The 15754-nt window shown below is 40.0% G+C and overlaps 1 protein-coding gene across 2 annotated transcripts in view; it reads left to right on the forward strand.

Annotated features, from left to right (window-relative positions):
- ACSL4 (acyl-CoA synthetase long chain family member 4) overlaps positions 1–15754 on the forward strand; it is a 50087-nt gene that overhangs the window by 12314 nt on the left and 22019 nt on the right. The window contains exons 2-11 of one of the 2 annotated variants that reach the window (XM_077773651.1): positions 287–526; positions 771–948; positions 2302–2411; positions 2532–2670; positions 3735–3885; positions 4041–4164; positions 7379–7450; positions 11179–11318; positions 12489–12661; positions 14606–14680. In XM_077773651.1, the coding sequence (XP_077629777.1) occupies positions 299–526; positions 771–948; positions 2302–2411; positions 2532–2670; positions 3735–3885; positions 4041–4164; positions 7379–7450; positions 11179–11318; positions 12489–12661; positions 14606–14680 (1390 nt within the window). In that variant the 5' untranslated portion in view covers positions 287–298. The remainder of the gene's footprint in view (positions 1–286; positions 527–770; positions 949–2301; positions 2412–2531; positions 2671–3734; positions 3886–4040; positions 4165–7378; positions 7451–11178; positions 11319–12488; positions 12662–14605; positions 14681–15754) is intronic. The other variant, XM_077773660.1, reaches the window with a different exon arrangement.

The following is a 15754-nucleotide window of genomic DNA, read 5'->3' on the forward strand; positions in this document are numbered from 1 at the left end:
ATAGTGGAAAGGCTTCCAAAGATTACTAACTTTTATCTGTATCATTAAAATTGAACTGCCTTGGCTATACTGCTCCTCTTACCGCTGCTTCCATTATTGCCTTCTTCAGCAAAATAAGGCTTTCTGCAGCCAAAGAATAACAAGAAATAAACACCATTTTAGAAGCCTTGCCACTATGAAACTTAGGCTAAACGTGCTCACCATTATTTTGCTGCCTGTCCACTTGTTAATAACAATATACAGTGCCCTTATATTTATTCCATGGTATTTTCTTACCAATGCCAAGAAGAAAAACGCTATGGCAAAGAGAATAAAAGCTAAGCCCACTTCAGACAAACCTGGAAGTCCATATCGCTCTGTTACGCACTTCGACTCGCTAGCTGTCATAGACATCCCTGGAGCAGACACTCTGGATAAGTTATTTGATCATGCTGTGTCCAAGTTTGGGAAGAAGGACAGCCTTGGGACCAGAGAGATCCTAAGTGAAGAAAATGAAATGCAGCCAAATGGAAAGGTTTTTAAGAAGGTACAGCATTTCTGTGCTTTTTAATTTGTTTTAAGGGGAAGGTATGTTTTTACTTTATCATAAATCAAATGCGTGTTAAATATGCTGCCATTCCATTTAAATATGCTGGCCTAACCAATTCTCAGAAGGTGCTCATGGCTTCTGTATATTCACTTAAAGGCAATTTTAGAGCTGTACACTTGGAATAGTATTTTAATTGCTTGTTTGAATATACTGATATTCAGAGAATGTCTCCCCTTAACAGTTAATTCTTGGGAGTTATAAGTGGATGAGCTATCTCGAAGTGAACCGCAGAGTGAATAATTTTGGTAGTGGACTCACTGCATTGGGACTAAAACCAAAGAACACTATTGCCATTTTCTGTGAGACCAGGGCTGAATGGATGATTGCGGCACAGACCTGCTTTAAGTACAACTTCCCTCGTAAGTGCCTTGTGTTTTTGGAGGGGGACAGAAAGGGTTTTAGTAACATGTGGAATTGTCCTATGATCCTATTGTTTTTAAGGTAGTGTTCTTTAGCAGTTTTGCTGCATCATTTATATCCATATAGCAGTACAGAATGTAGTTAAAAGATATCTGAAGATGCCTGTCAAATTAATTTCTAAGAGCCAGCATCGGAATTAATTGGCAGCTTAATGGATAGAATTTAGGACTTTGCTTTTCAATTGGAAGTGAACTGTGCCTGAAATATTTGGGGCTTGGGTGTGTTTTTTAGGAAGTGACACACAAAATAATGATTAAAACAAAAGTATCATTGCTTAGGATAATTCTAGTTCATTGCTTCACTTCCAGGGCCTCTCATTTCACTTATTCAATTTTACATGTGAAATGAGCACATTAGGTATCTTGGCCAGAAAGTAAAGTTGGGTGTCTTCCTGCTTCACAAGCATTTGTTTTTGCCATTGTTCATGAAATTTTTTTTAAAAAATTCTAAGTCCAGAATAGTGCCTGTCGTGTACTAGGCACACAGCTTTTTACTGAATAAAGTAGAACAGTACAGGTGTAGTGTAGGAATCAGGAGTTCGCATTTCAGACCAACAAAAATGAATATGAAATGATCCCCTATGTACCCATCACCCAGCTTCAACAATCAACAACTTGTGAAAAGTGGCCCTTTCTTAACCACGTCACTGTTTTGGTTATGAGCCTAGAGTTGAATTTCCAACCTGGTCTAAGTTTAGCAGATGTCCTTTGATTCTAAATGATCCTGGTTTCAGCTCATATTTCCTTTGTCTGGTAGCTCCTAAAGAATAGATCTCTTTGGCCACCCAGTTAAGGCTAGGAGGTCGCCAATCAGTGTGGACATTGGACCCACTAAAAAAACTCCCTAGAAGGATCAAGAACATGATTCTGACTTGAGATCCTCAGTCTAAAGATTCTCAAGGACTTATCTACTCTTTGGTACCATGGCCAATGAACGTGTGCATCATAGGTAGTCCTAGGTAGGCGAGCTCTGACCTGAATTAGAAGATCAGCCAGAAACTTACTGGCCTTGAGAATCTTGATTGCCTAATTTTTGAACAGTTGTGGCACCTCCAATATTTCTGGGTTTCTTCGGGTTTACGATGTTAGAATCTTGCAAATTTGTAAGGAAAAGTTGGAGCTACCTAGAAGTTTGAGGCAGTGTTGAAAGGTAATGGTAGAGACTATGAAATGAAATTACATTATACGATGTGTATGCATCCATGAATGTACCTATCACAAAAGGCTGGCTTAAATAATGTACCTCCTAAATGTTTAATGATTTCACATTTGTGCTTATTTTTTATTATGTAGTTGTGACTTTATATGCCACTCTTGGCAAAGAAGCCGTAGTTCATGGGTTAAATGAATCTGAGGCTACCTACCTGATTACTAGTGTTGAACTTCTGGAAAGTAAACTTAAGGTAAATAAAAATATTTCTTTTAATTCATGGTAGTGTTGTCTGACAGGCCATGAAAATGTCCAATAATTGAGTTTATTGCAGACTCATGTTTAATAGCTGGATCTTTTTTCTGCTTAACAGACTGCATTGTTAGATATCAATTGTGTTAAACATATCATTTATGTGGACAATAAGACTATCAATAAAGCAGAATACCCTGAAGGATTTGAGATTCACAGCATGCAATCAGTAGAAGAGTTGGGATCCAAGCCAGAAAACTGTAAGTAAAGCCGGTAAAACAGATTCATTAATCTATTTAAGTTTTATTGTTTCAGTATGTTAGGGAAGGAAGTAATGCAAGTGAAAATGGTAAACTTATTGCATTAATTTTTTTTAAAATCTTTATCAAGACCGTATATGATTAAATGTTTATTTATGTGTGAGAGAGAGCATATGCACATGTGGGGCAGGGGCAGAGAGAACAGGCGAGTGAGAATCCAAGCAGGCTCCACCCTCTCAGCACAGGGCCTGATGTGGAGTTTGAACTCATGAACTGCAAGATCATGACCTGAGCCAAAATAAAGAGTCAGACGCTTCACGATCTGAGCCACCCAGGCGCCCCTAATGTAAAAATTTTACAAAAGCATCCATCCATAAATAATTAGGACAAANTTAACGAGTGTCTGTGGCTGAGTAGTTTTGGCAGAGACTGTATGACTCTCAGAGCCCAAAATATTTACTGCCTGGTCCTTTGCAAAAGAGTCTGCTGATCCATGCTCAAGATGGCTGAATATAATCTGTTGGGAAGACCTCTCTATTTTCCTCCCCCAGTCATTGAGTAAGCAAAGATAGCACTGGAGCTCAGTACCTTTAAGATGATTCCGTATTCCTACCTTCCAGGAACACCTGGGTGGCTCAGTCAGTTGAGCATCCAACACTTGATTTTGAATCAGGTCATGATTCCACAGTTACGGGATCAAGCCCTGCGTCAGGCTCCTTTTTGAGCATGGAGCCTGCTTAAGATTCTCTCTCTCTCTCTCTCTCTCTCTCTCTCTCTCTCTCTCTCTCTCTCTCTCCCNCACAGCACTGCTCTGTGGGCAGCACTGAGCCAGGCAGGAGTAGACTGGGATTAGGCTCAACACCCAGAAAATGGGCCATAGTGGCATTCAGAACTCTCACTGCAGGTAACCAGAAATTCGATCACCATTTCTTGGGGGTCGGTTGTCAGTAGAGAGCATTTGTTTTATGTGCTTTATCATTATGCAAAAAAAAATCTAAAAACTCTTCGTATAAGCAATTGAACTTCTAAACTGAAGAAAACACCGTGCTTTTTGGTTCCTTTAGCAAGCGTTCCTCCGAACAGACCAACTCCTTCGGACATGGCTATTGTCATGTATACCAGTGGTTCTACCGGCCGGCCCAAGGGAGTGATGATGCACCATAGCAATTTGATAGCTGGAATGACAGGCCAGTGTGAGAGGATTCCTGGGCTGGGGTAAGAGAGAATCATTCCACTTTCTTCTTCGCAATGAGATCTCCTGTTTGACATTGTCCAAACTCCGTCTGTGTAGAAACGAGAAGGCTGTTGATGTCTCTACTTAACCACACCTTTTGCCAGACGGCTGATATGTTTCTCTTGTTTTGTTTTAGACCAAAGGACACATACATTGGCTACTTGCCTTTGGCTCATGTGCTAGAACTGACAGCAGAGATATCCTGCTTTACCTATGGCTGTAGGATTGGATATTCTTCTCCACTTACACTCTCTGACCAGGTGACAAGCCTTTCACTCTTTCCGTGCCATCCTGTTAAGTTGCACTGTTTGGATGAGACTGTATGACTGAAAATGTGAGACACTTCATTACAGTAGCAGTGTTCTCCTCAAGTTCGAAAATAGCCCCCATGGACAAATATGTAGCTGTAGAAAAAAATCTTGTGGATTTGTTAGTGTTGCTTTATCTACATCTCCTTACATGATTTTGAAGCTGACAGTTAACTTTCATTTTGGCTTTATGAGATTTTTAACTCTGGATAGCTCGGGTGGAGAGATAAATGCACCAAGCCTTTTGGATACATTACCCATAAACAGGTAGATTTTCTGGGAGGAGATGTGGTGGTAGGATCGTGGTGCAGTTTTGCTCTGAGTTTTCTCTAGTACTGTGCCATCCACAACAGCATGCTGGAGTAGAGATAATTCAAATGAGATGAGAAACATCTCATTCCTCAGTTGCTTCAGCCACATTTCTTTTTTTTCCTTTTTTAATAAAATTTTTAAATTTACATCCAAGTTAGTTAGCCTGTAGTGCAATAATGATTTCAGGAGTAGATTCCAGTGATTCATTCCCTATGAATGACACCCAGGGCTCATCCCAACAACTGTCTTCCTTAATGCCCCTTGTCCATTTAGCACCCCCCAACACAGCCCCTCCAGCACCCCTCAGTTTGTTCTCTGTATTTAAGAGTCTCTTATGTTTTGTCCCCCTCCTCTCCAGCCACATCTCAAGGTCTCAGTAGCTATGTGTCACTAGTAGCTCAGGTACCAGACCCTTCCATCATCATGGAAAGTTCTATTGCATATCCAAAGGCAGCCCTCAGCTTTGCGCCCAGAGTTCACCTGGGTTCTCCCTCCTCTTTTGTTGTTCACAGCAGGAATCCCAACAATGGCTAGAGCTAACTCGTGTATTTTAAGTGCATTTGAAATTATACAGCTAATACCTAGTGTCCACAGTTACTTAATTTCTTCTTTGGACTAATTGCTGTAGAAAAACATCAACCAGATGTTGAGGCAAAAAAGAGTTCTGAGTGTAGATAGGAATGGCTTGATTTTAGGGAGAGGTTAGGTAGGTTGTGTGATATTAAGGCAAAAAAGTTAAATGGATGTTTTTGGATTTGAGATTCCAACCATCTTTTTAAAAAATTTGTTCTTGGATATATAACTTAAAGGACATGAATCTTAAATGCACTGTTTGCATTTAATGTACACACACAGACCCCTGTGACCATCCATATCTAGATCAAGATAAAAAAGAATAGTCCTTGAGCTCCATAATATCCCTTTTGTCCTTTCCGAGTGATGACCACCTGCCCGCAACCTCCCAAGATAATCTGACCACCTCTTGGAGTGGCTTTCTTATGAGAAAAAATGTTCTGTGTCCTAAACAACTACCTGTTTGATACTTTAAGGAATACAGCCTCTTCGTAAGTTAGAGAGCTGTTGTATGAACCACTCAGCTGAAAGTTCGCATTTAAAATCTGTTAGAACAGTAATGGAAAAAAGAAGTGATCAACTAAACTAATAAACCAGACTTGATGTAGTCAAGTTAAAATCGATCTGTGAATAAGACTGGGGCTTGAACTGTAAAACAAAATTTTTAGAAAAACCTGTAATGTTAAAAAGAAAAAAGAAAAAAAAAGAAAACTCTGTAACGATTATGTTTTTGATGCACTGTAGTGGGCTTTTCTTATATTTAGAAATGTTTTAAAATGTGAAAAACCTTTCAATAAGCTTTGAGTGTAATTTTTTCCTCTTTCGATAAGCTTTGAGTATGAGTTTTTTCCCCATTAGGAAACTTCAGAAGTCAGGGACTAGGATCCCTAGTTTCCACTGCCTTTCTGAAAGCAGTAACCTCAGTGTAGGGAAGGGGGGCAGTTGGAGTGAATGCCCCACCTACTTTTTCACAAACTTCCTAATAAAGGGTCTCCATCTTCCTAGAAATCAAAAACCCAGGAATCTCCCTCAGAGGAAATCAGAAACAGGTGGGAGGTTAGAGGCGCCACATTTGAAGCCAGCAGATGAGTGTGATGCTGTCCTATCTGAGATTATTGCAATCATAAGAAGGGAACTGATACTATTACATAGAGTCATAAAGGAAATGAAGAAGGGCTCCTTGTGGTTATTGCTACCTGGAACAGCTCTCTAAAGCGACAAGTGGTCAGCACCACATGGAGGTTGGCTTGGACCTGCAGGACGTGAGAGCCCATCTTTCTCTCTACAGAGCTGCGCTCCCATGTGTGATATGCACATGCGGGCACTGGTTTCCACTTGCAGATGTGCATACACTTGCACATACATAAAACAACAAGCAGTTATTTTATTTCCTTTATCTTTCTTAAGGAAAAGCAAGATAAATGCGATTCAGTTCTATTGGCAGAACCTTCTGTATGACGAATTTGGTGGTTCTGGCAGATCACAGTGCCCCTTAAGAGCTGGTTTATTTCCCGCCTGTGTCAGCATGACTAACAGACGCATCATGCATCTAAACTTACAGCCTAATGAACTGCATTATAGCCAGTTCTTTCTTCCTTTCATCTCCCTTTTTCAGTGGGCTGCTTTATCAGTTTTTCTACCTGCCCCTCTGCCATTTGAAATCCCAAATGGTATTTATGTGTGTAAGCAATGAAAGAAAATAAAAGAAAGAAGAAATATATACATACTTAGACATATATGTGCATATCCCCCAGATGGTCACCTGCAGAGTCTTCGGTATTCTATTAACCATAATGTTACCAAATTAGTATTTTTGCATCGTGTTCATCAATGGCAGTGATTTTGAGAGGCAGCTTTACCATTTGGCTAATCAAAGTTAAATGTATCTTCTATTTCATTTTAATGTTCAGTGTGCCTTAGTTGAGGTTTTCTGTTGTTTTCTCTCTCTCTTTTTTTTCTAATTGATGGTCTGTGCTGTGCTTGATACATGAGAAATAAGAATGCACACTGTACCCAAATATTCCATTCTTCTTTATTCTGAGTCAGAGCTTCTCCTCTAAGGAAGGCCGAAATGTGCTAGAAGAAATCATCTACAGGCTACAGCACCAAAGACACTTCCACTTTAGACTTTTGTAGGTTATGAGAGTTGTAACCAATAACTCAATGGGGCCATAGAAGATCAGATTCCATGTGTAAATTTCTGTCAGTACTTGAATGATCACTTTTTTTATTTTTGCTAAGGTTGGCTCTCTTGATCCTATGTGCTTTTTCTTTCATGTAGTCCAGCAAAATTAAAAAAGGAAGCAAAGGAGACTGTACTGTGCTGAAGCCGACACTCATGGCAGCCGTTCCGGTGAGTACAGAACATGTATGTCCTTTATTGCTCACACTTGTACTTTTTAAAAAGACGATACCGTCAGGGGTTTGTGTACAGTTTTAAATAACTTTACTGGATTGAGATTGTGGCATATGTGTTCATTAAAATCTGAGATCACCATTGGCAAACTTCTGACACATATGCCTGTTAGTGTTGTTGAAACCTGAAAATTGGTGATGAACATGACCTAGTTCAGATTACCTAGTGTGAGAAGTGGCCATAATATTTCAAAGGTTGAAGATATTCTAGATATCATTTTTGTTTAATCACAAATTTATTTTATTTTTATATTGAATATTTTAAAGTTTATTTTGAGAGGGAGAGTGTGCACATGCATGTGAGCATGAGTGAAGGAGGGGCAGAGATGGAGAGAGAGAATCCCAAGCAGGCTCCACACTGACAACATGGAGCCTAATGCAGCACTTGAACTCACGGACCATGAGATCAGGACCTGGGCCAAAGTTAGATGCTTAGTCGACTGAGCCACCCATGTGCCCATAATCACAAATTTTAAATAAATGAGGAAGCCTAGGTCATTCCAGGGAACTAAAGCACCATCTGCAAAGTTATAGAGCTGAGTCTCAAATGCAAGCCTCCTAACCCTAATGGTGACTAGGAAAACTGGCACTTGAGAGAGCTTCCAAAGAAAAAAGCTTAATTCTAGATGTTTAAAATCCTTATATGAAATACTGCCTTTTACCAAAATAAGATGTTACAGTGTTTTTGGCCTTGTAAACATTTCACACAGTGTTTCAAATGTGCATAATCAAATATATTCTAGCACTTCTGGGCTTGGAAAGTCCAGCAGGACTGCATACCATGACTGCTGGTATTATGATCAGATTTTAAGTCTCATCCTAGTATCTCTCTCAGAATTATTTTTGTACATGGAAAATTGGAGATTGGATAATGAAGTGTTCAGTCACTTTGTTTTTTAAGCTTCTTATTACAAAATTACCAAATAACCAAAGAATTAAAAGACAGCAGAGTAGCCTTTGCCTTTTTATTTAGAGGTCCTGAAGAATTCAGCAAGTTTAGAAACAGAAGGAAGCTTCTGATTAAAGCATAATAAAATGATGCTAATGATAAGTACTACAGTACTTGCTGTTTTCAGAAACTGTGCTAAGGGCTTTAGATGGATTATCTGACTTAATCCTCCCTAAGACTCTGCTAGGTGGGTCCTGTTTTTCCGGTTTTATAAAGAAAAAATTTACCTGAGGTCACAGAGCCCACAGATGGGACAGTGTGAACTCTACCAGTCTGATCCCAGACTCTTCTTAATTACTGTGCCTGTCTGTTGACAATTGTGTTTGATGTTTTGAGAAATAATATTTTGGTTTTATTACCAAAAGTACAGGAGTCCCTAGTAAACCCTCTCAGAGAACATAGGGAAGGAAAAGGGCCAAGGACTGTGGGAAGCAATGTCTGAATTTAGGCCTGAGGGATAAGCAGGAGTTAGCAGATATGCTATGTATCTTCTAATTGCCCATGGTCCATTCTTCTTTACTTTGTGCCTTGGAAGGCTAACCTCTAATTACCAGGGCTTGCTTGCCTTCTGTTGGGTTCAGCCAATTACTGGCACTCAGAAGAGATCACAGGGCAGGGATGGGGAGGATCTGCATACTTATTGCCTTTGCTCTTTCCCTGTTGGGCTGCGATTTGGGGGCAGTTGTCAAGCGTCCATTGAACAGTCTCTTTCCAGTTGACTGTAACCAGGTCTTGCCCATGGCTACAGTCTTTACCAAGTTCCAATAATACTTCTCTCCTCTTGGTTCTTCAGGCTTGAGGGTGGTAAACAGTCTCTCATATTGCTGGTCCATGGGTGCTTCACTGAACTTTGTTGGTTCCCTTAGCTCCTCCCCCTCCTGTATAAATAAACAGGCCTTTTAAAAAATCTTTTTTTTACTGAAAATTGATAGATTCTATTATCTGAGTTTGCTTCTTTCCTGGATCAGAATAAAAGATCCATTTAGTATTATATAGTCACATTTTCACAGAGTGAGAATTTAGAACAAATCACTGCTTTTTGTAAGCACTGACTCAACTAAACATCATGTAACATTACCTTGAAGTGAAGGGTGACTTACTGTGCTAACAATAAATCCTGCCAACTTGTTACAGACGTATTATTTGTGTTCCTTACTCATCAAGGCCTTTCTGTGCCCATGACTCTTATCTATTGGAAAGAGCAGTAGGGGTGGTTCGGTCACATCTGTCTCACTCCTGTAGGCTCTATTCACTTTCTTAAGAGGGATAGTTACAAGATATTAAAGTCCTTTTAGAGAAGTTTTGGAATTTCTCAGTCACAGATCTAGGCAAATATGTCAGTTACACAATAATGATTCCATCTGTGGAAAAGGACAGGACAACATTGTGCCAATCTTGAATGCTGTTGTAGGCCCCTCCACCCCCAGGAGCTTTATTGGGATATAACTGATATAACATCATGTCAGTTTAGGGTATACAGTGATTTGATACATGTATATATTGTGAAATAATTACTATAATAATGTTAGTTAACGCACCCATTGCCTCACAAAGTTAACCATGTGTATGTGTGTGTGATGAGAACATTTAAGATCTATTCTTTTAGCAACTTTCAAATATATAATACAGTCTTGTTAACTATAGTCCCCATGCTGTGCTAGACATTACGTCCCCTGGACTTGCTCATCTTCTGCTAATAAGTTTGTACCCTTGGACAAACATCTCCCTATTTCCCTCACCCCCTGGCTTCTTGCAATGACCAGTCTACTCTCTGATGCTAAGCTTGGCTGGTTTAGATTCTGTGTAGAAGTGAGAACATAAAGTACTTGTCTTTTTCTGTTTTACTTCTTTCCCATAGCATAATGCAAGAGATGGTTTTGCTGTCCTTATTTGTGAATGGCTCTATTTTGATATCGAAAGAGCCATTCATAAAGCTATTAGTTCATGGTAGCACAACTGAATTTCCACTAATTGCCACTTTAACGATTTAAAACTAGGTATTTATAGGGGTGCCTGGGTGGCTTAGTCGGTTAAGCGTCCGACTTTCGCTTAGGTCATGATCTCACGGTTNTGTTGTTGCTGTTGTTGTTTTGTGTATTACCTTGGGAGTTACTATATCCCAAACCTATTCCTACTTTTAATTTTTCCGAGGAGCCATGAGAAAGAATCCTATTCATTTTTGTCATCTTTGCTTTTACTGAAAAGGAGTAGAAATGCCTAAATTACAGGNAGGTGGGGGGAGGGGCAGAGAGAGAGAGGGAGACAGAATCCCAAGCAGGCTCCATGCTATCACTGCAGAGCCCAATGTGGGGCTTAAACCCATAAACCATGAGATCATGACCTAAGCCAAAACCAAGAGTCAGACGCCTTAACCAAATGAGCCACCCAGGCACACCTGTAGGACAACTCTTTTAAGAAGCTGTATATCTGTATGCCATGCTCTATGAGTCACAAGGTAGTATTGAGAAAAACATTAGATTGGATTCAACTGTGTAGGTAAGCTTAATGTATAGAACCCAAAACTCTTATACTTGTCCCTAGTCTTTTTGAAATTGAACAAGTAAAGTCAGTGAAATTAATTATATAATAAACTAAATATATCCATTATACTAAAGACTTTGACCTAAGAGGTTGTAAACAAGGTATCTTCAACTAAGGACTGTCTCCATGTTAGGGTAATTCTTTTCAGATTATTGAATATTTTGCTTGCCTTTTAGGAAATCATGGATAGAATTTATAAGAATGTTATGAGCAAAGTCCAAGAGATGAATTATATCCAGAAAACACTGTTCAAGATAGGATATGATTACAAGTTGGAACAGATCAAAAAGGGATACGATGCACCACTTTGCAATCTGTAAGTATATTTCATAGATTCCATAGTGTGAGCCTGTAAATCTCGTGTGTTTACATCTGGAAGATGAAGGTGTAAATGGCAAGCTAATTTACTGTGGGCATCACCACCATCATCATAAGGTTGCATTTCCCTTTTATTCACTTCTAATCCTCATTGCTTCCACAGCAACCACAGACAGATGACCCTGAGCTCTGATCTTGGCAGTTAAACAGATTTTAATAATTGAGTAAATATTTAAGATTTAATTACAGAATTTGGTCTTATGAAGAAAAACTAGATTAGACTTTGGAATCAAGATGTGTGAGTTTACAGAGGGTCAGTTCTGACGTAAATGATACTCAAGATTTTATTCTGTATGAAGGTTTCTGATTTGTATTCATAAAACAGTGTAATAAATACATGAACTTAACAGCTATTTTGTTGAATGTCTGTTTTTGAGAGAGAGAGACAGAAAGAGAGAGAGTGAGCAGGGGAGAATCAGAGAGAGTAATACAGGATCTGCAGCAGGCTCCAGGCTCTGAGCTCTCAGCACAGAGCCCGATGCGGGACTCGAACCCACAAACTGTGAGATCTGTGAGATCATGAGCTGAGTAGAACTCGGACACGCACTGACAGAGCCATCCAGGCACCCCAAACATAACAGCTATTTTAAATGTGGTGCTGGGGGTTGGAGATAGGGAAACATTTTTCATTAAAAGGGAGATAAGATTGGTAACTAAATGTTCTAAAGACAACTATACTTTTTTTTTTTCCTTTGACATCATCATTTTCTTCATTTGCTGTATGTCAAAGCAATTTGCAAACACTGCCCTCTTTTTTTTTTTTTTTGCATTTTTAAGAGCCTTTCTGGCATTTTTAAAAATGGAAGTATAGTTGACACACAGTGTTCTCTTAGTTTCAGGTGGACAACATAGTGATCCGACCACTCTGTATGTTATGTTGTGCTCACCACAAGTGTAGCTACCATCTGTCATTTTCTGGCTTTTTTTTTTTTGTCAGAAGGTGTTATTAATTGTCGCTATGTGAACCTCTCATTAATTACCACCATGGTTCTGAAATGTAGGTGTCCAACCAAAGTTGAGAAGTATTTCCCAGAGCTTATACATTAGGATGTGACCAAGCATAATGTATGCATGTATTCAAATTATTGCCTCCTGTGCTTTTCTCAAGGTTACTGTTTAAAAAGGTGAAGGCTTTGCTGGGAGGGAATGTCCGCATGATGCTGTCTGGTGGAGCTCCATTGTCTCCTCAGACGCATCGATTCATGAATGTCTGCTTCTGCTGCCCCGTGGGTCAGGGTTATGGACTGACGGAATCATGTGGTGCTGGGACAGTTACTGAAGGTAAGTACTGGTGATGTGGCAATAATTCCATGTTAGTACCACTAATACTTATACCCTGTAAGTAATAACAGATTCGGTGGAAACCTGAATAGACNAGAACTGTACTCTTGGAAGAAAGTATCATTTTTATGCTCCCTCTCGAATGTATATTCCTGCCCTGACTTCTTGTTTTCTGTTATTTTCTTTTTATTTATTTATTTATTTTTTATTATTATTTTTTTACAGATAGTTTATTGTCAAGTTGGTTTCCATATNGGGGCTCTCTTGTGCATTATAGGCTGTTTATCAGCCAGGTAGCTATCAGGAGTATCTTACTCCTCCCAGTTGTGGCAATGAAAGATAACTCAAAACATTACCAAATGTCCCCCAAGGGGCAAAATCATCTCGGGTTGGGAAACGCTGGGGTAAGTAAGCGTTTTTGGATCATCCCACTTTCACTTTATACTCAATGCCCAAAATCAACACCATCATCCCAGACCATCTCTCCACCTGCCAGATGGTTAGTGACTGTGGTATTACCATCCTTAAAGCCATCCACAGCATTAGCTTTGAAGTCCTCTAATTGTTTATTTTTTAATCTCTTTAACTTCGATCACATCTTCCCATTTATTCATTGGACTGTTCCCTCACACCTCTCTCAGGTAACAGCCTTTCAACAGCCATGCCTGCCTCTCCTGTATCACTTCTGATAGATCCTGTATACTTCTGTTAGATATCTCTACCTCCAACATTGCTTCAGCCCTGGCCGACCTAACTTCCAGACATTGTTCCCATCCGTCATTAGTTTCCATTATTTCGCGTGCGCGCGCGCGCGTACACACACACACACACACACACACACACACACACACAGCTCCACTTTCCGGGTGAGCCAGTCTGGTGCCATTGTTCTCATCCGTCATTATTTTCCATTAAAACACACACATAACACACACACACACACACACACGCACACACACACCCTACCTACCTACCTACCTACCTACCTTTACTTTCCGGCGAGCCAGTCTTTGCTTTCTCCTACAGGCATTTTTGCTCTCACCTCTCTGTATTTTCTGTTTCCTTCTCTTAGAATACCCCTTTTGCTAACTGGTCACAGCCACCTTTTAACGCCCAGCTCTTCAATTAAGTATTTCCCAGTGATTTCATTTCACATTGATTTTTCTAGTCCCTGAGGTATGGTTGTGCGCACTTCTGGTACCATGCAATTGGGTATTTAAATGTGCTCGAAGTTTTTTCACATGCATTTTGTGTCAGGTAGTTTGTTTGTAAGCTCATTGAGGACACAGTCTCCTTATCCTTTATGTGTTTCCACCTTTCAGTGTTTAATATAATGCTAGGTACATTATAGGGTATCTCTAAATACTTGATTATTGATAGCAGCACTTACAAATTACAAAAGGAGAATATCATCATCATCCTATTTGGTAATAGCAGCTAACATTTATTGAAAACTTAGTTTGTGCCAAGAAGCATTAAGTGCCATCCATGCATCATCTCATTGAATCCCTATAGCATATCCCTATAAGAAGTAGGTTTTCTTACTCTCCCCCCTTAATAGATGGGGAAATGGAGGCCTAGTGGCATTAACTAATTTGTCCAAGTTACACAGCGAGTGGAAGAGAAGGAATTCCAATCCAAATCTGTCTTATTGGAATCTTAAGTAGATAATGGTAGGGGCAGCTCTCCTACTTTCACAGAGATTTTTGTACTTATCTGAAATAGAGCCCGTGAGAAGCAAAAGTGATGTAACAACACTGGTACTGATTGCACTGTTGAAATAGAGTTGAAATATTGAAACATGGTCACACTTTGCACTGCACTCGCGATGGCCTGTCTTTTATCATCTGTGAGACTCTGATTCTAACTCCAACATCCCTGGTCTCCCATGGGCATGAGTCTGAAATATGGTATGCTCATATCTTTCTCGCATTTTCCTCCTAGTTACGGACTATACTACTGGCAGAGTTGGAGCCCCTCTTATTTGCTGTGAAATTAAGCTGAAAGACTGGCAGGAAGGTAAGAATTTTATGACCAGCTTTACTGATTCTAGATACACTGAAAACCACCAGGAGCCCCAAGACATCCAGTCTTTAAAGTGTTAGCTCGTCTGTGGTAGCAAGTGACTCTGCTGTTGCTGGTTCCCAGTGCTTTCTTTTCCTCAGTAGCATCTTCTGGTTCCCAAAGGAAAAGAAAATCTCTAGAATCTAGGCATGATGATTCTGAACTTGAGAATACTTGATGGTAAAGAGGAAGAACATTCTTAGTGGGGCATTCCCTAGGTTTGGAGAAGGACGTATATCATATGTTGACTTTGCTAGTGAGGATATTTGGGCCCGGAAATGAAACCCCAGATTTTTATGGGATGGAGCGACTGAATGATCACACACACATTCCCCAACCTCTTAGCTCTTTCACAGATGAGACTCAGTTCTCAGGCCATTTATATATTTTATATTTAACTGCAAATGGAAGCCTGCCATTTATGGACGTTGGTGATAATCCTTTTTATAAATCAGCCAGAGACAGAAGTAAACCAGTATTCCTGATGAAACTGTGAAAAATACTAAATGTGTTGCACTAACTGCAAAATAATGAATAACTGCAAAATATCTTGCCAGATAAAGGAAAAGTGATTAAAATCTTAAGATTTTAGGGGCACCTGGGTGGGTTAGTTGGTTAAGTGTCCAACTCTTTTTTCATATATATATTTTATTTCTAGGAGTGTGAGAGAGACAGCGTGAGCAGGGGAGGGTCAGAGAGAGAGGGAGACACAGACTCTGAAATAGGCTCCAGGCTCTGAGCTGGCAGTCAGCACAGACCCCGACGTGGGGCTCGAACCCACGGACCGTGAGATCATGACCTAAGCGAAAGTCGGATGCTTAACCGACTAAGCCACCCAGGCGTCCCAAGTGTCCAACTCTTGATCTGGACTCAAGTCATGATCTCACAGTTCAGGAGTTCAAGCCCCACATGGGGCTCTGTGCTGACAGTGCAGAGACTGCTTGGAATTCTCTCTCTGCCCCTCACCAACTTGTACTCTCTCTCTCTCTCTATCAAAACAAATAAACTTAAAAGGGAGTGTTCATCATT

The sequence above is a fragment of the Crocuta crocuta genome, unplaced genomic scaffold (genome assembly GCF_008692635.1).
Source record: "Crocuta crocuta isolate KB4526 unplaced genomic scaffold, BGI_CrCroc_1.0 scaffold737, whole genome shotgun sequence".
Lineage (NCBI taxonomy): Eukaryota > Metazoa > Chordata > Mammalia > Carnivora > Hyaenidae > Crocuta > Crocuta crocuta.